Source organism: Bubalus kerabau, chromosome 14 (genome assembly GCF_029407905.1).
Source record: "Bubalus kerabau isolate K-KA32 ecotype Philippines breed swamp buffalo chromosome 14, PCC_UOA_SB_1v2, whole genome shotgun sequence".
In the NCBI taxonomy this organism is placed as follows: domain Eukaryota; kingdom Metazoa; phylum Chordata; class Mammalia; order Artiodactyla; family Bovidae; genus Bubalus; species Bubalus kerabau.
Genome location: NC_073637.1, coordinates 48253971 through 48276702, shown reverse-complemented (window position 1 = coordinate 48276702; position 22732 = coordinate 48253971). Strand labels below are relative to the sequence as shown.

The 22732-nt window shown below is 43.1% G+C and overlaps 1 protein-coding gene across 7 annotated transcripts in view; it reads right to left on the bottom strand.

Moving 5' to 3' along the window:
- The window catches only part of SAMD12 (sterile alpha motif domain containing 12), a 527847-nt gene that overhangs the window by 69371 nt on the left and 435744 nt on the right, over positions 1-22732 (bottom strand). For 2 of the 7 annotated variants that reach the window (XR_008702261.1, XM_055546363.1), the window contains one exon: positions 5693-6201. The exons of 1 other annotated variant lie outside the window; for it this stretch is intronic. Coding sequence is in view for 4 of the 6 variants with exons in the window: in XM_055546363.1 (XP_055402338.1) it covers positions 6179-6201 (23 nt within the window). In the remaining 2 variants the exon portion in view is untranslated. Of the gene's footprint in view, positions 1-5692; positions 6202-7584; positions 7635-11736; positions 11839-13895; positions 13982-22732 lie in introns of those variants that run through there. 4 more of the 7 variants (XR_008702260.1, XM_055546360.1, XM_055546354.1 and 1 more) reach the window with 4 other exon arrangements.

Genomic DNA, 22732 nt, shown 5'->3' with positions numbered 1-22732 from the left:
TGGGAATTGGTGTAAAAGTTAGGTGTTAGTTGCTCAGTTGTTTCCGACTCTTTGCGACCCCATGGACTGTAGCCCACCAGGTTCCTCTGTCCATGGGGTTCTCCAGGCAAGAATACTGAAGTGGGTTGCCATTCCCTTCTCCAGGGGATCGTTCTGACCCAGGGATCAAACCCTGGTCTCTTGCACTGCAGGCAGATTCTTTATCGTCTAGGCTTGCTCAAAAGCTGCGACAGAGTGGGTGGGAAGTGACCAATGCAAACATATAAATGCAGTTGATTGTGGCTTAAAAAAACACTGAAAATAGATATAAAGAATTAGAATTGATTTAGGGAGTCATATCAAGGACCAAGGTGGTACCCAAAATTCAAATTGCATTTTTGGAATTATGCTTGAACAGAGAGTCTATTCAGAGCTTTAGAAGGGGTCTTTATAACACATGTGCTACTTAAGAGCGAGGCTGGGCAGCCCTCTGAGGAGATGGGAGAAGACCAGGGTATGCTTGTGGATTGGAACAGAAGCGACCATCAAGGTATTTAATGGCAGGTGATTTTCTTCAAGGTTATGTCACAAAATCAATATCCCTTCCTATGAGAGAAGCAATGATCTAAATAATGAGTCTCATTTTAGAATTTTCTTGTGAGTAAAGCATTTGAATATATTTTCATAGAAATTGAGGGGTGGGTGGTGGTGATTAAATACAACCACATAAGACAGATCTGTGTGCTTTGGCACATCAACCCAGCCTAGAATTCCACCTGGAGTAGTTGTGTGTGCTACCGTGCCAAGGCCACGTGAAAGCACCCTATTTATTTCCTTTGATCCAAATGGCTGAAATTTAAAAGGCTATAAACAATGCAGAAGGCAACCAGCCTTAAAGATTTTAGGTGGTAGTATCTCCAACTTTGGCTTAATTTAACAGTCTCCTTGTTTACATCAAATGGCTGTTTCAATCACTGTCCTTTAGGCAAAAAGGCCTGGCTTTAAGAGCCTTTCTAAGGCTTCCATAAATGTTGGAGGTTTGCAAAACAACAACAATGAAAGAAACAATGAAACCCCACGCCACTGGCTCCCACAGCTGAAAAAGATATTGTATAATCAGAAGTAATGTTTAAATATCTATAATGTAAGCCAGTCACCTGCAATTCAATGCAAGTCATATGGTTACTTTGAAATTTTATGAGGCCTAAGCTGTTGGTGCCTTCTAGTGCTTGATATAATTGCGGAAAGGAGCCTCTGAAGTAAGGATGCTTGGGGCTCTGCAAGGTTTTAAAATAGCCGTATATGTGGCAATGGAAACTCCAGATTTACAGTGCCTTCTATACCCCTTTTTTGCCGTTCTGTGTTGGTAATTTCTCAGTCTGTGCTGCTGAGTCAGTCAGGGTTAGTCATTCAGTCGTTTCCAACTCTTTGCGACCCCATGGATGGTAGCCTGCCAGGCTTCTCTGTCCATGGAATTCTCCAGTTGAGCAGGATGTCTAAAACCAGTCCCTACTCAGCGGCATTTCTATCTGTCACAGGCAAATTTCACCCTGAAAAGGTCAGATCTTAGTGCTTGCTGCACTTGCCCAGAATTTTCCCTGCAGAGCCAAGATAATGGCCAGAAGAAACCAGGGTACCATGCTCCTAGCCATCTTCCCAAATGAGATCTCCAGGGAAGACTCTGTTTTGTGCTTTTTATTAAGGGCTGGTGTAACCTCCTTGGCTAATTTTTCCTTAAGCTTCCCACAGGTGGTTCACCTTCAAAAGAAGGCTCCCCATCTCCTTCCTGGAGTAAGTCAGCAGAGCAAAACAATGCAAGCACAGTTCTCTTTGACCTTGAAGCTGTGTCTCAGAGCCACGAATATTTCACATTGATAAACAGAACTCATAAGCGAGTTCTCTGGCTACAGGATGAGATTCACATCTCAGGAGACTAAGGAGAAGGACCTGCTTGTCTTTGAAACTGAGTCCCCGGCCGTGTCCTGAGCAGGTGCATCTCCTGGGCTGTCCTCTCTTGTGATCATACGGCCCTTGTTTTGATTATCGGCACTGACCTGCCATCACCACCACCAACCCCCCACCCCGCCCCCAGATCAGAATTCTTGTCCCAGTGTTTGGGCAACTAGCTTTCACCAAGATCAAACTTAAGAAGGAATTCTTAGTTAGTCCTGGGGAAAAAAGGTGACAACTATGTTTCTCTGTTTGAGTTCTTTATAGAATACTTGAAATCTACCCAAGGAACCATGTGAAAAGAAGAAAGAGATTAAAAAGAAACACACACACACACACACACACACACACAAAAGCAAGAAAGTGAGGTGGAGGGGGTGTGGGAGAGGTGAATAAAAACAGCCTTTAAGGCATAGAAGAATTGATGTCTTTTTAAAGATTAAGTTTTTAAAAAGAGACGACAGGCAGCTTTAAGTCTAGTTGTCAAGTAACAAAATTACTCTAAAGAATGCAGAGGAAAGCATCACAAAGAATGAAGCTGCTAATGTACTGGAAGAGGAGGTTTTGGTAAAACAAAAGTACTAAGGGGGTCTTGAAAACTTTTCTTCCATTAGACTTGTATTGTTCCTATCCCAAAACAATCATGTGACATTTGCAGACAAAGAAAGCATTTGTAAGAAACCAGGGAGTGCATCTATTAGAGGCTTCAACCTTTTGTTTATAGTCTCACGTAAGGTTGATATTCCTTTCCTTTTGAAGGTTAAAAAAGAGGCTTAATTCCCCCAGAACGAAGGACTATTCGCCTCTGTCTGGGCAACTGAGAAGGGACTCTGGAGGGAACCTGGGTTATTTCCCGTAATCTGGAGGTAGAAGTGGATGGCGCAGTTACACACCTCACAGAGCCTAAGCAGGGAATCCAAGACGTGCCATTACCCACAAGAAAGCTGATAGTGTCTCTGTCCCCCAGGTGCATCTTAAAGGACTCGGGTGATGTGTTTTTCACCCTAGCAGAACCACCGATGCTCCGCATATTTAAATTCCGTTCTGGAGCCCGAACTGAGCTTATCCGCCTTGGCACCCCAGAGAGTCTGATAAGTATTCGTTTCTGTTCATTCCCAGGAGTGCCTTTCCTGTGTGAGTGTAGGGGCCAGACTTTTAATAAAAGGTGCAGCACAAGTTCAAGTAAGAGGAAAAGTTAATGCATCAACAGTTTACAGCCCTGAGACATCAAAGCCTTTATATTCTCCCTCCCCATTTCCTGCCTCCTCCTAAACAAAACTCAACAGAGCCATCTCTAGGAGGTAAAATGTCCTACACACATCTTGGGAAGAAGGTACAACACAGCAGGAAGTAGCCATGGGTAACTGTGGGTCAGCACAGAACAAAGAATCCCAAGGCTGAGAAGGAAATCGTTTCTCCAGTTTTGCTGGTTTAGGTCATGACTGTTCTGGTTTTAAGCCACCACATTTCCAAAACCATGCCCTCAAATGATTTCAAACAGAGGCTGACAGTTTGGAAAACAGTAGTAGTTCATATGCAAATATGTGGTACGTGCCAGGAATTAAGGCATTTTTAGAGAAGCCATCTTCAATGGGGCTCTTTCATTGTCTCCATCTTTGCTCTCTTATTTCCACCTTCACCCACTATCTTTAAATAACTGTCCAGTACACTTTGACTAAAAAGAAAAGGCCTAGACAACTCTACTTATTTACTTGTTCATAACATATTTTGCAAAAGCCAAAGTAAGGATGAATCACCATCATTTAATGAATATCTATCTGCACCATAAACATGTTCGGTTTTCCAAGGGTGTTAACAATCATTAACGTTCCCGGCTAAACCAGTGCATTTCCAGCTACAGTATCTCAGCACCTGGCAGGAGTTCTGTCGAGTTCCTCAGGCCCAATTCTGTGTCTCCAGGACTAGTTATAGAACTGGGCTTTCAGAGATGCCAGCAAAATGACGAATGGCTGTTTCTGTATAAGGGATGGGAATATAGGTGACCAGGGTGGATATCAAGAGAAGCAACTGAAACTTGCTTTGGGAAGCTCTCATCAGCTAAATCTGGGTGCCGGAAGGGTTGGCTGTACATAACGGGTGCGAATACATGGCCTGATGCTGTCCATTACCTCCCCCTCTGCTGCCTGCTTCCTCAGTCACGGGAGCTGTGCGCGACCGTCTCCTCCACATTACTCCGGAGGGGTGAATGCTGTCTGAATTCAGTTTTCACTGTGGAAAAGGTGGGGTTGGGATAGTGTTTGGGAGGAGGAGATATAAGGGCGGGGAGAGTCTACCTTGTAAACCATAGTGCCCCAGCTCAATGCTTGGCGCATAGTAGATGCTCAATAAACACTTGATTTCTAAAGAAAGGAAGAAACAAAAGACTGGAGTGAACTCTGCTGTTGGAATTGAACCTCAGGAGTTGGGTGGTGGAGACTGAGGTGTCCAGGGGCATTGGCAGGTAGGCTTTGGCCTCTTAATTTTGGATCTGTAAAGAATTACAGTGTTGGTCCTGATGTTGACCCATCAAAGGGCCAGATCTCGGTGGTGACTGAAGCTCCTGTGAGTTCCCGCTTGGAAGCCCCCTTCTCTGGCACCACAGCCTGCAGACTCGCGGTGAGTCATCTGGCCTGGTGACTCACCCGGATCACCTTTGGATCTCCCTCCTTCCCTGTCAAGCTTCCAAATCACAGGCAGGGATGTTTTCTAATGGGCTGTGCATTTCCTGATACCCCCAGGGGTGGAAAGATGTGGGGAGAACAGACAATGAGTGTGTGTCTGGTGACCCTCTGAAATGCCAAGCTTGCTTGTGCTGGCTGGGTCCCAGGTTGTTACATGTATTTAAAGAAAAGTCTCCTATCCCTGCGATCCACAGACTGGGATTACGGGCACACAGAACATACTTGGCTGAGTTTCTGATTCAGTCAACTTTACATTTTCAGGGGGAAAAAATGCCTAAAGCATGATATAGGGTCAGTCAACATGAACATTCCTCTAACTCCTAAAGACAAGCAATAACTGGGCTGACTGGCACCCCAGGACTGTGCTTTGTTGTAAAACATAGTAAAACATATTTGTTACGGGTATAATTCCAGAGAGGATTAAAAAGGACTAGTCGGTTCTCTTCTGAAGAAGAAACCTAGTGTGCGGCTGGAAACTCTTGCTTCTCTAGACATGCAGGGGGTCACACTATTTTTTTCCTCTTCAGAGAACTGAGATCAACACTTGACCTAAAGAGTTTTCCAAAATGTTAAAGTCACATCCCTTTATTCTGCTGTCCTTACTATCAATGCACCATAGTCTAAGATGAAAATATGGCCATTCCCCCCATTTTTGGTGAAAGAACTCTTCTATAGAAACAGAGACTATGTACACTGGCCAATTAGAAAGAAGCCTCCTGTGTTTGAGTGTGTGGATGTGCTTGTGGTAAGTTGTGCCCAAGAAGAGGAAACAAGAGGAAACGACCACCATTCCCCAGGCCCACCTTTATCTCCCTTTGGTGCTGTAAGAAATCCAGTAAAGTGTCAAGGGATTAAGTCTAACAGTATTGTGGCCATATTTACCAATCTGTCCCAAACTATGGGGTATATGCTGGGAGTGGAGTCTTGTTTTGGACAGTCTGAGCCAAAATAGGACAAAATTTATAAGAAAGCACAAAAGACTTGTCTTCTCACATGTACTGAACGTGCTAATGCATTTCTGTGTAGGGTTATCATGTAAAGTGCTGAAGAGTTGGACAGACTACCTTTAGACACCATAACTAACACAATCGAGACATGTTTATATTCCTACCAGGGCATAATATTGTGAACACTTCCACTGAGATTGCAGGACTGCTGTAATTTTTTTTTTTTCTAACACATCATGCCATCTGCACACATAATAAAATAATCCAGTAGTTGTCATGCTAAAACAGGACCTGTAGTGAAGGGCACAGACAGCTCCCCAAAGAGAGCCTCAGTTATGCACAGTGATGAAAACTGGAAGCAATTTTCCAGCTAATGGTCTGCCAATGACCACTTGGAACAAGTTGGCACTGTATATTATGCACCTCATTTAAAAATCCAGAGCAAACTAAGATTTTCCACAGCCCATAATCTTGACTGAATGGGTGGTTTTTCAGTTAATCTGGTTAATCTGTCAATGCTCCAAGGATATCTTCTGGCAGTGCCATGAGTTAGTCTTTCTCTGAGGAACAGGCCATGTTCGTATTGATTGGCAGGACAGCAGCTTGGAAGGCTAACTGCATTTATGGAGAACCCTCGGCTGAGGCTGCAAGAGGAAAAAGAAGAAAACATGATAAATTTCTTTATATTCTCATATTCTGGTATGTAGCAACAGTCATATTCAAACAAACCTCAACATCCTTAGGTCAAAGAGAAAGCTCTAGTGGAGGTAACGGTGATTCAACTCCAAGGCAAATCACAGTGATGGGTTGTATTCTTGGAACGTCCTTCCTTTTTTTTTCCCAGAGCACGGAAGATATCTCTCTCAGCAATGTGCAAGCTTGAATGCAAGGAAGGGGAAAACCAGATCCTTGGAACTGGCATTCGGCCCTATGACAGGGCTGTGGTTTGGGAACCCATGCTGTACACTGTGGGGTTTCATGCATTTACTTGTTCTGGAAGATCAGATTGGGAATGGTGTGGAAGCATTTCAGGGGGGGTGGTGTGTATAGTCAATAGCGGGGGGCACTTCATTCTGCATTAAGAAGCTTTCCCAGGATAAAACCCAGAAGGAAATATTGGAAGCAGTATGGGTGGAGGTCCTGCCTTTGTTAGTTGAAAAGGCAGACTGGCTGAGTAGGTTAGCGATTAGGTAGAGAAAGTCATTAAAACCTGAGCAGATTGAACTACTTGAATGGCAAACGTGCTCTTGACCTTGGCAATGCTGGTACAGATATATTCGTCTAATTTTTCAAACTTCATTTTCTAATTGCCTTTTATCTCAGCACTCCCTATAGATCCTATACAATATACACAGGTCTTCACTAATTAGTTAATAAAAGAGCCAATTGAATATTTTGCTCAGAAAAATATATTGGTATTAGCTTTATTTAATACCCCAAACTATTGGGCAATGGAGAGAATTAAAAGTTCTTACTATTAAAAAAAAAAAATTCCTAGGCTTTAAAACAGGCTTTTCAAAACATGAGAGAATACACAATTTATAAGTGTTTCATTAAAACCTATGATTTTTGAGACAAAAGTAAGGTACTATTTAAGTGTATTAAATATAAAATAATATACACTACTGATAAGACTGTAATGAAAGTAGAATATTAATATATTGTGGTGGCATTGTAAGCTAGAAAAATAGTGTCAATTTATTTAAAAAATATTAAGAATTCACATTCATTGACTCTGTTCCCATGCTAGGAGTGCATCCTAAGGAAAATGAAAGAAGTTATATGCACAAACGTGCAACCCAGAGGTTATTTATAATAGTGGAAAATGTAGAAAACAACCAATTTCCTATTGTTAAAAATTTAGGTTAAGTAAATTATAGTACATTAATAAGATGAATGATTACATGGCCATTAAAGTAATAATGATGATGATGATGTAGCAACATGGTGAGCAGTTACGATATGCCACAATACAAAACTTATGTCCACACGGCTATATTTAAAGTGGATAACCAACAAGGACCTACTGTAGAGCACAGGGAACTCTGCTCCGTGTTAACTCTGCTCATGTAACAACCTACATGGGAAAAGAATTTGAATAAAACCAAACAACACAACAGATACAAGTATATGTATAACCGAATCACTTTGCTGTACACCTGAAAATATCACATAATCAACTCTACTTCAAAATAAAAAGTTAAAAAAAACTTACACATATGTATAGAAAAGAAATGTAGGGAAAAGTGAAGGCTTTAGGACTTTGATTTATTGTTGTCACGATGTTTTACAAAAGAACAAAAAAATTCAGTTTGCAAGGGTGCAACTTTGATCCATAAGCCTTGGCTAACTAAAGCATCCACAGTTATTTTCATTCACTAATACTACTAAGAAAAGAAATATTTATAATTCGATTAAGAGACAACATTCTAGCATTATTAAAGGGGGTTAGAAACTGATGCAAATAAAAATCTTTCATCCAAGCCAACCCTTAAAGGAACTGTATAGCTGGAATGTACAGGAGGAAATGGCAAACCACTCCAGTATTCTTGCCTGGAGAATCCCATGGATGGAGGAGCCTGGTGGGCTACAGTCCATGAGGTTTCAAAAAGTTGGACACAACTGAAGCGACTTAGCATGCATGCAAGTACACAAATGTAGCTGGAATAACAGATTTCTAGGAATCTGACATTACATAGTATCACTCAGACTTTTGCTAATATCAGCTCTGGAAAATGTGTGACCTTGAAAAAGAATTATTAAGAATAACATAAGTTTAATGCATCCATCTCGCCTCCTAAATTTTTGAGGGTGCTACCACAACTTATTGCGTGTCTTCCTAATGCAAAGTGTTGTGCCACATACACAGAACATGCTTAATAAATGGTTGTGAAATAATGAAGAAGAAACTGATGTTGCAGAAGGAGAGGTTTTTCTCTTTTTTAGGGCTTAATTCAATATCTAATTTTACTGGAGACCTAATCCTGTAGTTGGGGCTGCAAATGAGTGGGAATTGTGCCTATTTCTTTCTTGACTCTAAGGACTACTCGGGCTTCACAGGTGGTGCAGTAAAGAATTTGCCTGCCAATGCAGGAGATGTGGGTTCGATCCCTGGGTTGGGAAGATCCCCTGGAGGAGGGCATAGCAACCCACTCCAGTATTCTTGCCTGGAGAATTCCATGGACAGAGGGGCCTGGCAGGGTACAGTCATGGAATTGCAAAGAGTAGGACATGACTGAGCACGCATGCATGCACACGAGGACTACTCAGGGAACATGTGCATCCCAGAAATGACCACGTGTGGATTTGCAACTAGTGAACAACATTACTATTGAATGGTTTAGCCATCCTGAGAGCTATTTCCTTCCTTAGTGCAACAGCTTCAGAGTCCAGCATGAGCAGGGCCACATCAGAGTCCAGTGATTGAAGAGCATGAGTTACTGAATCAGGCAGATCTGGTTGATATCCCAGGCTCACCTCCTAGCAACTACAGGATATTGAACATGTGAGTTTCTCCAAACCTCAACATCCTCACCTTTAAAATGGTGATCATGATTCCCACCTCACTGGGTTGATGTAATGCGGAAATTGGTTCACAGAAAAAGTTCTTTGCATGGTGTTTAGTGAACAGTCAATATCTGCTAAGTGATGGGTGCTTATTATTATTACTACTGAAACTTCTCAAAATTCCCTAGAGAAACGAGATACAATTAGGTCAGTGTACTAACGCCACAGCTAGGGGTCAGGAAGCAGAAACAACACAGCCCCGAGGCCAAGCCTTTGCCCCCTCCAGTGATGGGTAACATTCCCCTCACCTGCCAAGGCCACAGTGAATGCAGCTGGCTTCCCCTCTCACCCAGATTAGTGCCGATGCCAACAGACAGTTCTGTGATAAGGACCGTTTACAACAGACACTTGAAAGGCAGGAAGACGCTGGCCCTGGAGAAAAAGGCCAGCCTGGAGAGGATTAAAGAACGTGCCTGGGACTGAGAGTGTCCAGTGTCACCTCCCCCTACTCCAGCCGCAAGGGAGTGTTGGGAAAAAAGAAAAGATGGTGTGTGCAGGCAGCCCCGTCCCTCACGGATTGGAGAGGAAAGATGACTTCGTCTCTTAAAAGGGTTGTTCAGTGTCTTCCATTCAACCAGAAGGGACATATCTTCTATCTGAAAGTGTCTCTCCTATGACTCATGTTTGAAGACTTCGGGGTCCTGAATGCACTCTGACAATTTATAGCAGGTGTGAGATGCACCATCCAAAGGAGGGAGACCCAGAATTGCCTCCACAACAATCAATAAGAAGCATAACTGGGCTTCCCTGGTGGCTCAGTGGTAAAGAATTCACCTGCCAATGCAGGAGACACGGGTTCAATCCCTAGTTCTGGAAGATCCCATATGCCTTGGAGCAACTGAGCCCATGTGCCACAACTACCGAGCCTGTGCTCTAGCACCTGGGAGCCGCCACTACCGAGCCCATGTGCTGCAACTACTGAAGCCTGCTTACCCTAAGCCTGTGCTCAGCAACAAGAGAAGCCACCACAATGAGAAGCTGGTGCAGTGCAAGTAGAAAGTAGCCCCTGCTCGCTGCAACTAGAGAAAAGCCTTCATAGCAATGAAGACCCAGTTTCAGTTCAGTTTCAGTTCAGTCACTCAGTCGTGTCTGTCCGACTCTCTGCGACCCCATGAATCGCAGCACGCCAGGCCTCCCTGTCCATCACCAACTCCCAGAGTTCACTCAGACTCACTCCCATTGAGTCGGTGATGCCATCCAGCCATCTCCTCCTCTGTCGTCCCCTTCTCCTCCTGCCCCCAATCCCTCCCAGCATCAGAGTCTTTTCCAATAAGGCAACTCTTCGCATGAGGTGGCCAAAGTACTGGAGTTTCAGCTTAAGCATCATTCCTTCCAAAGAACACCCAGGACTGATCTCCTTTAGGATGGACTGGTTGGATCTCCTTGCAGTCCAAGGGACTCGCAAGAGTCTTCTCCAACACCACAGTTCAAAAGCATCAATTCTTTGGCACTCAGCTTTCTTCACCGTCCAACTCTCAGCTTAGCCAAAAATAAATAAATAGGGGTCTTCCTGACCTGGGGATCAAACCCGCATCTCTTAGGTCCTCTGCATTGGCAGGTGGGTTCTTTACCACTAGCGCCACCTGGGAAGCCCAAATAAATAAATAAAATCATAAAAAAAAAAAAAAGAAGCAGCAGCACTAATATTCACTGAGCAGCTATGATGGCCAGCTAAGACTTTATGGGTACTCAATGAGTCACCACTGCCTTCTTCGAGGGCTGAATTGCATTATCCTCACAACACACCCAGAAAAAATGAGGTTAGGTTCATTAACTTGTCACGGCCGTCCTGCTGAAGTGCCCAGAGCTGAGACTGGAAAGCAGATCTGTTCTCACCACAATGCTTTCCTGACTCAACAGGAAACATGTATTAAGAAAGCGAGTTGCTAAACTCCAACAGGAATGCAGGAGACAAAGCAAGTAGCTGTGTCTTTATCAAAGAATACTCATCAAATGTGAACTCTACACATAAAGAACCCTAAATAAGAGGTTTGGCCTAGAGAAAGTACATTTCTGTCTCACAGTCTAAAGCTGTCCTGTGTTTAGAGCAGTGGTTCTCAACTGGGTACAATTTTTCTCCCATTGGGCAACGTCAGGAGACATTTCTGGTTGTCATACTACCGGCATCGAATGGGTAGAAGCCAGGGACCCTGCTAAACATCCTGGGATGCACAGGACAGACCCTCACTTCAAAGAATTATCCAGCTCAAAATGTCAATAGCACTGAAGATGGTTTAGAGGGTACAGGTCCTTGTTTCTCTTCTCTTCCTGGTTGTGAGTCAAATATATCACTCCCAAAATAGGCCAAGATAAAAACCAACTTAAGTGTGCCTCTTGTGTGTACAGGAAATAAGGCTAATTTCAAACCTCACTCCCCTCTTCTCTTCATCATTTGCTCATTTTATTTGATTTTATATTCAATGTAATCAAAACCTCTGATACTAAATCATTTCTAACTTTTAGAACCCTCACAGGCATACTATTATAAGAATCAAGAGGGGATGTTTTAAACAGGTATGCTCAATTAATTAATCAGTAGGTATGGAAGGAGTTAGGAGATAAAAGAAGGACAAAGAAGGATTTATGTGGCAATAAAACTCAACTCTGCTCACCAGCCCTCTGGTGGGAGAAGTCACATGTGTTCTCAGCTCCACTGGTTTCATTTCTGCCACTACCAGCCTTCTTGATGGTTTGAGGAAGGGGGTGTTTGCCTCCTGAGAATGTGATGAAGAAATCAGTGCTACCTCTGACTGGATGAAGATGGAGGTCAGAATCTCAGACAAGATGAGTATCAGGAGGGCAGAGGACTTGGGTTCAGGGCAATAAAACAGATGACACACACACAAACTAGCCTGTAACTTCTCAAAACCCTCCGTAAACTGGAATCTGTAATGACTCTGTGATGGTTAATTTTATGTGACTGGGCCATGGGGTGGCCAGATAGTTGATTAAACATTATTCCGGGTGTGTCTGGGAGGGTGTTTCTGGATGAGATTAACATTTGAATCAGTAGACTGAGTCAAGCAAGTTGCTCTCCCTAATGTGGGTGGTCCCCATCCAGTCAGCTGAAAACCCAAGTAGAAAAAAAGGCTGCTTTAGGGGGAATTCATTCTCTATGCCTGCTTTTGAGTTGGGATATCTGTGTTTTCCTGCCTTTGCACTTGGGCTTGAACTAGAATTTATACCATCAGCTCTTCTGGGTCTCCAGCTAGCTGACTACAGATCCTTGGCTTTCTCAGCCTCCAAAATTGTGTAAGCCATTCTTTGCAATATCTATCTATCTCTTTACTATCTCTCTCTATTATCTCTCCATCTCTCTCTAGATAGATGGATCTATAGATAGATATACAGATATATCACCTACTGGAGACCAATATCTCCTATTGATCCTGTTTCTCTGGATAACATCAACTAACTCAGAGTCTATAGACCACAATGACCACAGTTGTAAAAAACTATCCTTAACTAAGTAGTCTGTGTCAAGCATTGTGATAAGAGCCTGTTCCATTTTGCAGCAACTTGAGGAGGTAGATCCCATGACCTCCCTTTAAAGATAAAGAGGCAGGCTTGGGGAGATAAAGGACCTTAGAGAAGCTGCAGCCTTCAGGCCAGGCTACGACGTTCAACCTGATTATGACATGTCCAGGTCCCACTGATGCCACAAGTGCTAAGAAGACACATGAGGGCCCAGAGCCCCGTGCGAAGACCTTTAGGTAATCATTTACACCCAGGTGGGGTAGGAAGGCCTTGATTTCGTCTTCTATCCTTTCAGCCCTCAATTTTATTGTTTCAGTTAGAATGTGAAGGAATCTGGATACTGTAAGGGGAGTCTTTTTGGAGCAGGCTTTGCTGTCATGATCAGCTTGGGTTGCTGCCTCTCTGTACAGAGTTTGTGGGTTCCTGAGATGAGTGACATTAGACACACACACACACACACACACACACACTGAGAGGAAGAATGCACTTGTGCACAAGCTGCCCCTTTCCTTTTCCTCAGCACTAAGGGGAAAAAACACCCCACTGACACTGTATTCATCCCCTTCCTGCTCTACTACAAATGAAACTGCTAGTCTACACGATGAGGCTTACACATCTCTCAGAAATCAGCTCTGGTTCCTGTGGGTTAAGCTGAGTCTCTGAATTCCAGGGTGATAAGAACTTGGCCATTTTCGTCTGAGGTTCTCAAACTCGACTGCATCTGACTCATCTCAAGGAGCTTCTTACAATTTTTATTTTGTCTAGCCTCTCTCCAATTTCCTCTGATTCAGAGTGTCCAGAGGGAAGTCTAGAAATCTCTCTGTTTAACAAGCAGCTTGGTGATTCTCACGAAACCTGCCTGGCACAAATCCATGGGTGCCCCTACATCTTCTCCTCAGTACTTAAATAGTAGTTATTTGTCTTTCAGACAGAGAAAAGTGTGTAGACTGTGGGGGAAATTTGCTTTATAGTCTTGCTCACTTCATGAAATAAAATACCAAGAGTCCTGGATATAATATAGTGCAGTGATCCAAATACTGGCTTTTAGAGTGAGGCAGATGGGAGAGGCAAGACCCGAGCAAGCCATCCAATCCATCCAAAGCCCCAGGTCCATCATCCCAGTGTTGTTTAGTTTCTACAAGCCTATTCATGCATCAGCTACTTAATTAAGCAGACAAGCCACATTTGTTCCACCAAACATTTACTAAGATACCCGCCCCCCACCCTCCCTTGTGGGTGCAGGGCTTGGAGAGTTTCCTGTCTCATTATACTTATCTTGCTGTTTTAGCATCACCTGATGACGTGTCTGCCTAATGCTTCTCCAACTTCACTGTGCTTGGAAATTCCCTGGAGAGCATGGTAAAACCCAGATTTGGGGCCCTGAGTGGAAAAAAATCTGATTCAGTAGGTTTGGAGTGGGTCTGTAAATGTGCATTTCTAATAAACTTGCAGGGCACACCCACATCACCCATCTGAGGACCACTCTTTTAAGTATCACTACTCCTAACCCCAAGCTTCTTTGGACAAAGAGTAAATCTTTTATTATTATTTTTTAATTGATTTTTAACTGAAGGATAATTGCTTTACACTATTGTGTCGGTTTCTGCCATACATCAACATGAATCAGCCATAGGGTTAGCCTTTCTCCTGAACCTCCCTATCACTTCCCACTCCATCCCACCCTCTAGGTCACAAGGGGACACAAGCTACATAAAAATGAACAAATTGTGAAATTATCAATTTCACTATACAGACTCTTAGAAGGGAAGGATATTTTAGAACATTGCTTCTCAAATTTTAATGTGTCTAGGAGTCACCCTGTTTATTTAACTTCTATGCAGAGTACATCATGAGAAACGCTGGACTGGAAGAAACACAAGCTGGAATCAAGATTGCCGGGAGAAATATCAATAACCTCAGATATGCAGATGACACCACCCTTATGGCAGAAAGTGAAGAGGAACTCAAAAGCCTCTTGATGAAAGTGAAAGTGGAGAGTGAAAAAGTTGGCTTAAAGCTCAATATTCAGAAAACAAAGATCATGGCATCTGGTCCCATCACTTCATGGGAAATAGATGGGGAAACAGTGTCAGACTTTATTTTTGGGGGCTCCAAAATCACTGCAGATGGTGATTGCAGCCATGAAATTAAAAGACGCTTACTCCTTGGAAGGAAAGTTATGACCAACCTTGATAGCATATTCAAAAGCAGAGACATTACTTTGCCAACAAAGGTTCGTCTAGTCAAGGCTATGGTTTTTCCTGTGGTCATGTATGGATGTGAGAGTTGAACTGTGAAGAAGGCTGAGCGTCGAAGAATTGCCTGGGATTTCTTTGGGAGGAATGATGCTAAAGCTGAAACTCCAGTACTTTGGCCACCTCATGCGAAGAGTTGACTCATTGGAAAAGACTCTGATGCTGGGAGGGATTGGGGGCAGGAGGAGAAGGGGACGACAGAGGATGAGATGGCTGGATGGCATCACTGACTCGATGGACGTGAGTCTCAGTGAACTCCAGGAGTTGGTGATGGACAGGGAGGCCTGGCGTGCTGCGATTCATGGGGTTGCAAAGAGTCGGACACGACTGAGCGACTGATCTGATCTGAGGAGTCACCAGGGTATCTTGTTAAAATGCAGATCAAGCATGTCTAACACGTTCTCAGGTGATACCAGTGCTGCAGGTCTGTGCCCTCTACTTTGAGTAGCAAGGCTGTTGAGGTTCTTCATCTAGAGCAGCACCATCCAAAGGAGCTTCTGCAATGATGGAAATGTTCTTTGTCGTTCAGTTTCTCAGTTATGTCGGACTCTTTGCAACCCCATGGACTGCGGCACACCCGTCCTTGCAGCACTTCCCTTTCCTTCACTATCTCTTGGAGTTTGCGCAAACTCAAGTCCATTGAGTTGGTGATGTCATCCAACCACCTCTTCTTCCGTCATCCCGTTCTCCTCCTTGCCCAGCATCAAGGTCTTTTCCAGTGAGTTAGCTCTTCACATCAGGTGGCCAAAAATATTGGAGCTTCAGTTTCAGCATCAGTCCTTCCAATGAATATTCAGGGTTTATTTCCTTTAGAATTGACTGGTTTGATCTCCTTGCTGTCCAAGGGACTCTCAAGAGTCTTCTCCAGCACCACAGGTTTATCAAGTATGGCAGCCATTAACCACATGTGGCTATTCTGAGCACTTGACATGTAGCTAGTGTCTCCATAAAATTAATTTTAATTCATTTAAATTTACTTTCTTTTTCTTTCTTTTAAGGACTCTGAAAATATATACTTTAATTTAAAAAATTTTTTGGCCATGAGGCATGTAGGATCTTCCCCAACCAGGTATTGAACCCTCACTCCCTGCATTGAAAGTACAGTCTTAACCACTGGACTACCAGGGAAGTCCCAACTCATTTAAATTTAAATGGTCACATGTACCTAGTGGCTACTAAACTAGACGGCTGCTGTGTGGCATTAGAAACAGAGACTGAGCGATTTAATATAAAGGGGCTTTCAGAAAGAAGAAACCTAAAAAGCAAGGTGAAGTCACAATACTTTTCCCCATATCATAAATTTTATTCTGACTGCCACCCTCTCCCCTTTCTGCTGTCTGAAGGGAGGGCTCAAGGCTCCCCTCTGTTCTCTATCATGTTCCCAGTCTCTCTCTAAACAAAACAGTAATTAGGAAAGGCTTTATAAATGCTCTAAAGTATAGAAGATTATCTTGTTTACATAAACTCTTTCAAGTTGGCAAAACCAAGCAAGAAGTCTTAGGAGAAATAGTTCCTTTGTGATGGGCCCTTTCACCCTGGGGTATGTCTAGCAGGATTCTGAAGAGAGGCTCCAAGGTTACTTCTCTGCTGTGGGTTTTGGCCCTTTGGCCTGGAACATATGGGCAAATGCAAACAGTCCAGGCATTCTAGAAAAGTTCAAAAGGAAAGACAGCTCAGTTCATGTTGAGTTCCCTCAAAGGAGAAAACGCTGAGGGTGGGTAAAGGGTAGGGTTTCATTTAGTCTGAACTGGACTTGTTGGCTCTGGGCATGTTACAGTCTACATTACAGTTAACGAGGTTTGAGGATCTTCCTTGGGCTGGTGAGTATGAATTTCCATTGAGGAAAAAGTTATGAGACTTGGATGTCTTAATGATAACAGATAATTTCTCTGGGTTGGCAGAGCTACAAAGCATGTTGCTACGAAACTGTGTGGATGGGGCTATTTCTTTTGTGTACACAGTTTCCCCTTAAAGAATCCATTTGGCATGAGTTGCAATCCTGCTCCGGGACCCTTGTGATTAATTGCTTGAACTGGCTGGTGGCCATAAGCAGAATCTTGCAATTTACCAAGTTCTACACAGAATTATGAAACTGAAGGTTTAATGGGATTTCAGGTAATAGAGCCCAGATGTCTGAGACTATGAAGTTTGAAATTATATGGCTTACAAGGCTGTAGGGCTGCAACCTTATTTATTTCTTGCTTAGGAAATTTCCCTGTTTCCATCTTTATTCCATCTTTGACCAGTCAAACACTAGAGCCCTCATCTTGACATACTTCATCTAGAGAAGTCATTTACACACACCCACCTGTAACCAGCAGCCTGAAAATATGTGAACAGCCCACCTTCCTGTCCAGGCTCTTGGGATTATGTTTCACCCAAGGACATCATAATTAACAGCCTTATCTCCACCCTGCCACTATGCAGAGCTTGACTACCAAATTGCTTTCATGCATTTAATCGTATTTTATTCTGTCAGGGCCCAGGAGAAGTGGGTCCAGAACATGTATTATCTCCCTTTGGGTGAGGAAACCAAGGTCCACAGAAGAGAAGAGATGATCGTAGTTAACATTTGTGGAACACTTACCTGCCAAGAAGTACTGTTCTCATAGGTTTCTGAACATCATTTCCTTTAAACCTTTTAACACCTTTGAGATGATGTGATTATCAACTCCAGTTTGCTAACTTTGATAACTCCATTATCAATCCAGAAAACTAAGGCACAGTGGTTGGGTCGCACTGATGACAATGGATGGAGCCAGGATGGAAGCTGGTACCCTAGACTCTTGGTTATAATGTACTGCCTCCTCCCTAAGGAAATATCATTAGCATCACAGATAAGCTCTGGAGTCTGCTGGTTCTTACGCGGCATTCACTCTATATCATTTCCAAGATGGAAGACAAATCACCAGCACATTTTTCTAAAAGAGAAGCCCCCTGGACCCTGATTCCCCAGTCTCCTCCAGAGCAATGCCACCTCCTGAGTGTTCTGAGGAGAGCAAGGGGATTCTATCTAATGGCACCAATTCAAGAAGAACACTTGGCCCAATATTCCAGGCCCTTTACAATTACACTTTAGCCCATTCTTCCAGACGTATCCACCCTGAATTCCAGGCATAGTAACTGATGGAATTTGTCCCATCCTGCCCTTCCTTTGTTTACATGGTCCTTCCTTCCTCATCCTCCTGCCCCGATTCCCCTGTTCCTATTGGGCCATCTCACAGGCCACTTCAACATGGCCTTATATATTCTCATAAATCATCTCTCTCCCTGTTCAGAACCTCTGCAAGATTTTGTTGAATGAATGAACAAAAGAAATGAACATCCATTTTTGGATTGCTGTACCAGGCACTATGCAAGACACCAGAGACATAAAGATGAATAATCCTTGTCATTGCCCTCAGGAAGCTTCCAGTCTATGGAGAGATCTGTACACAGGAAAACCACTATCATATAACATCCTGGATAATATTACAGAAGGAAGGGTGCTCATTACTGTTAACAGATATGGCTGGGAATTCTGCCCAAGATTCATCCACCCTCCTGCTTAGGGAAACTTCACATGTGAAGGGCTTGTATTTTATGCATCTTTGTTTTGCCCTGAGCACTCAGCAGTCTCTAAACTAAGTAGCTATGTGACGGTGGTCTAGTGGTTTTCCCTATTTTCTTCAATTTAAGTCTGTATTTGGCAATAAGGAGTTCATGATCTGAGATATCCAGATGACACCACTCTTATGGCAGAAAGTGAGGAAGAACTCAAGAGCCTCTTGATGAAAGTGAAAAAGGAGAGTGAAAAAGTTGGCTTAAAGCTCAACATTCAGAAAACGAAGATCATGGCATTTGGTTCAATCACTTCATGGGAAATAGATGGGGAAACAGTGGAAACAGTGTCAGACTTTATTTTGGGGGGCTCCAAAATCACTGCAGATGGTGACTGCAGCCATGAAATTAAAAGACACGTGTGCCTTGGAAGGAAAGTTATGACCAACCTAGATAGCATATTCAAAAGCAGAGACATTACTTTGCCAACAAAGGTCCATCTAGTCAAAGCTATGATTTTTCCAGTAGTCACATATGGATGTAAGAGTTGGACTATAAAGAAAGCTGAGCGCTGAAGAATTGATGTTTTTGAACTGTGGTGTTGGAGAAGACTCTTGAGAGTCCCTTGGACTGCAAGGAGATCAAACCAGTCCATCCTAAAGGAGATCAGTCCTGGATGTTCATTGGAAGGACTGATGCTGAGGCTGAAACTCCAATACTTTGGCCACCTGATGCATAGAACTGACTCATTTGAAAAGACCCTGATGGTGGAAAAGATTTAAGGCAGGAGGAGAAGGGGATGACAGAGGATGAGGTGGTTGGATGGCATCACTGACTCTATGGTGATGAGCTCCGGGAGTAAGTTCCCGAGAGTTCGCGATGGACAGGGAAGCCTGGTGTGCTGCGGTGGCAAAGAGTTGGACACAACTGAGAGACTGAACTGAAGTTATGTGACAGTGACACCTAATGAAAGACTGTCATCGAAGTGATGGAGTCTCTCTCATTAGGATAGGAGGGGCCTTTAAACTGCTTCCCTTCTGTCCCTTCAGTGGAAAAGCAGAAGAGGGTGGCAGGCTCTGCATAGTAACTTGCTGACTGCTATGGTAGCCCCACAAGGAGCCGACCCAGATAGGATGGGATAGAGGAAGCTTCCCATGTCTCCTTAGGGTTTCCTTGCTCCTTAGAGCAAGCAGCGGCCCAAACCATAGCTCTTGCCTGTAAGGTGCCAGGGGATGCTTGATGTACTGCCTTAAAATGATAGTTTGGGCAAGTGGTATCTGCCCCACATTCTAGGCATAGTAACTTGGAGAATTTAAGAGTTGGGAAATTGTTCTTTAAAAGTCACTCTTTCAGAGCATTAATTTTTGATTACTTATTGGTGGTGGCTTAGTCATTAAGTCGTGTCTGACTCTATGTGATCCCAAGGTCTGTAGCCTGTCAGAGCACTCTCTATGGGATTTCCCAGGCAAGAATACTGGAGTGGGTAGCCATTCCCTTCTCCAGGGGATCTTCTTGACCCAGGGATTGAACCCGGGTCTCCTGCATCACAGGCAGATTCTTTATCGATTGAGTCACCGAAACTCTGCACGAGTGAACTTTTTTATTAGTTGCTCTTCTCAACAGGACTGTGGGGAGATCCTGGGCAGGGGCCCAGCCTGTGGAAAGCTCTCTCTCTAGAGACGAGGAGTTTGGTTTGCGTGCACTGCACGTGGCACTGCATTCACGTTTGTGAAGTGCTGGAGACGGCAGTGGTGGCTGTCATTCAACATTTAGTATCTTTCTAGAACTACCCACCTGTGTTGCTCTACAATTTTAAAGAATCACTGTGGGGTAATGAACATCAGTGATTTTTCTACTCACTAGTCTTAAGACTGGTCAAGTTATTTAACCTCTCTAAGCCAAGGTTCCTTCATCTGTAAAAGGAGGGAATTCATGTGTGGTTTACAGATGGTTTTGTGAGAACTACTATATTTCATTGACTCCAAAATGCAATTTTTTTTTTTTTTAACGTATCATGGACAAGGGCTTCCCTGCTAGCTCAACTGGTAAAGAATCTGCCTGCAATGCAGGGGACTCTGGTTTGATTGCTGGGTTGGGAAGATCCCCTGGAGAAGGGACAGGCTACCCACTCCAGTATTCATAGGCTTCCCTGGTGGCTCAGACCGTAAAGAATCTGCCTGCAATGAGGGAGACCTGGGTACAATCCCTGGGTTGGGAAGATCTCCTGGAAGAGAGCATGGCAACCCACTCTAATATTCTTGCCTGGAGAATCCCATAGACCCAGAGCCTGGCAGGCTACAGACCATGGGGTCGCAAAGAGGCAGACATGACTGAGAGACTAAGCATACATTGTGGACAAAGGAAGGAGAAGAAAACACTGCTCATGGAACTATGAGATAATGCTTTTTTTGTGACCGTCCTGAACAATGCATGATATTTAGTTTCTTTGGTATTTCTTTCATTTGCTCTGAAGAACCTGGCGGTTTCTGTACTTTTAGGTGTAAGCTTTATGTATGACAGGCATTCCTTTTGCATGCATCCTAGTAATAAAATCAACACACCTTCATCTACTCGTGGCATCTTCCTTTAGGCAGTGTAAAGCTCATGATTACTGCTTTGCAGAAAAATATGAAATTGAGGTCATTATCCCAATGTCAAACATTTGCCTCGCTAATGGTGTTCTAGTTCCATGACTTTCAGCATTCAGGATAAATTTTTGCTTCAATGCCAAATTATAGTGTAATATTTCTGAAGACATTTTATTTTTTTTGAAGACATTTTAAAATAGCAATTAAACTCAACAGGTGAAGTGCTAATAGTATATATAACTTGAGTGAGATGATAAAAATATCAACAGTCAGCCAAGTTCATGTAGCCAAGACTGCCATATGACCTACAGTGATTATAATGTAAAAGGTACAATTCAGAAGTGCTAATAGTATACCTCAGAAGCAAAGAAATACAGTAAATAAAATAACATATATTATGGGTATTATGCCTAACAGATGCTCAACAAATTTCATACTCCTTTCCATTTAATAACGGAGAGTGGTGGATCTCAAAAGAGTGCAGGGAGGATAACTCTCATATGGTTGCAAAGAGATAAAATACTGGATTGAAATATGACTCTTTGGGGATAAAATTTACATTCTAGGAACTAAAAACTATGAGTTATCTCCATGGAAATCAAAGTATTTTCATTTCTGAGTGAGAGACGGCTGCAAATTCTTGTCACAGCCCCTCTTCCTAACTCCTGTTGGGGTATTTTTTTCCTTCTCCTTAAAATCTGGGCCAGGCCTGTGACTGCTTTGTCTAACAGAATATGGCAGAAATGGCACTGGACCTAATATCTGGGAGGATTGGAAAGTTCTGCTTCCTCCCTCTGAGAACCCAGCCACCATGTTATAAGCAAGCCAAGGGGCCACATGGAAAGGCCCACATAGAGAAGAACTGAGGTTCCCAGCTGACACTCCAGCTGAGCAACTAGCCACCTGCCTTGACTAACTTGCTAGCCACTGGAGTGTGCCGTCTTGGATGTGGATCTCAGCCCCAGCTGATAACATGTGGGGGAAAAGATGAGCTCCTTGTTGAGTCACCCAAACTGCAAAATCATAGCCAATTAGTGACTGTTGTGGGCCTCTAAGATTGGGACTTGACTTATACACACTACTACATATAAAATAAGTGACTATGGACTTACTGTATAGCACAGGGAACTCTACTCTATACTCTGTAATGAACTATATGGGAAAAGAATCTAAAAAAGAATGGATATATGTATACATATAACTGATTCACTTTGTTGTACGCCTGAAACTAACACAACATTGTAAATCAAGTACACTCCAATAAAAATTAAAAAAAAAATGCGGCGGTTTTTTAATGCAGCAACAGATAATTGAAATTCACTACCTTGTTAATTTTCACAGATACTTTAAGAAGGTCTGTTCAAGAACCTTAAAGAAGCAGGACCTGGAAGTCAATCTAGATTTTTAAATTATTGGACTGAGGCTTGTGCATAATTATTTAATACACTGGGGTTACTGGGGATAAGCAGGACTTGGAGGGTTCTGATTGTCTTACTGCTCAGTTCTCATCTAATCATATGATGAGAGAGGTATAGGGCTTAAAATTCAACTCATTGTTTTTTTCTTGAGATCTGTAGATTATAAATGAAAATTTTAAGAAAGTCCTTTCTCCTCACCCTCAAGGAATTTCTTCCATCACTGGAAATCCTTAGAAGAGCTGAGTTGTGCTGGGCCCAGGAAAGAAATGGGTTTCTCAGATGGCGCTAGTGGTAAAGAACCCGCCTGTCAATGTAGGAGACCTAAGAGAT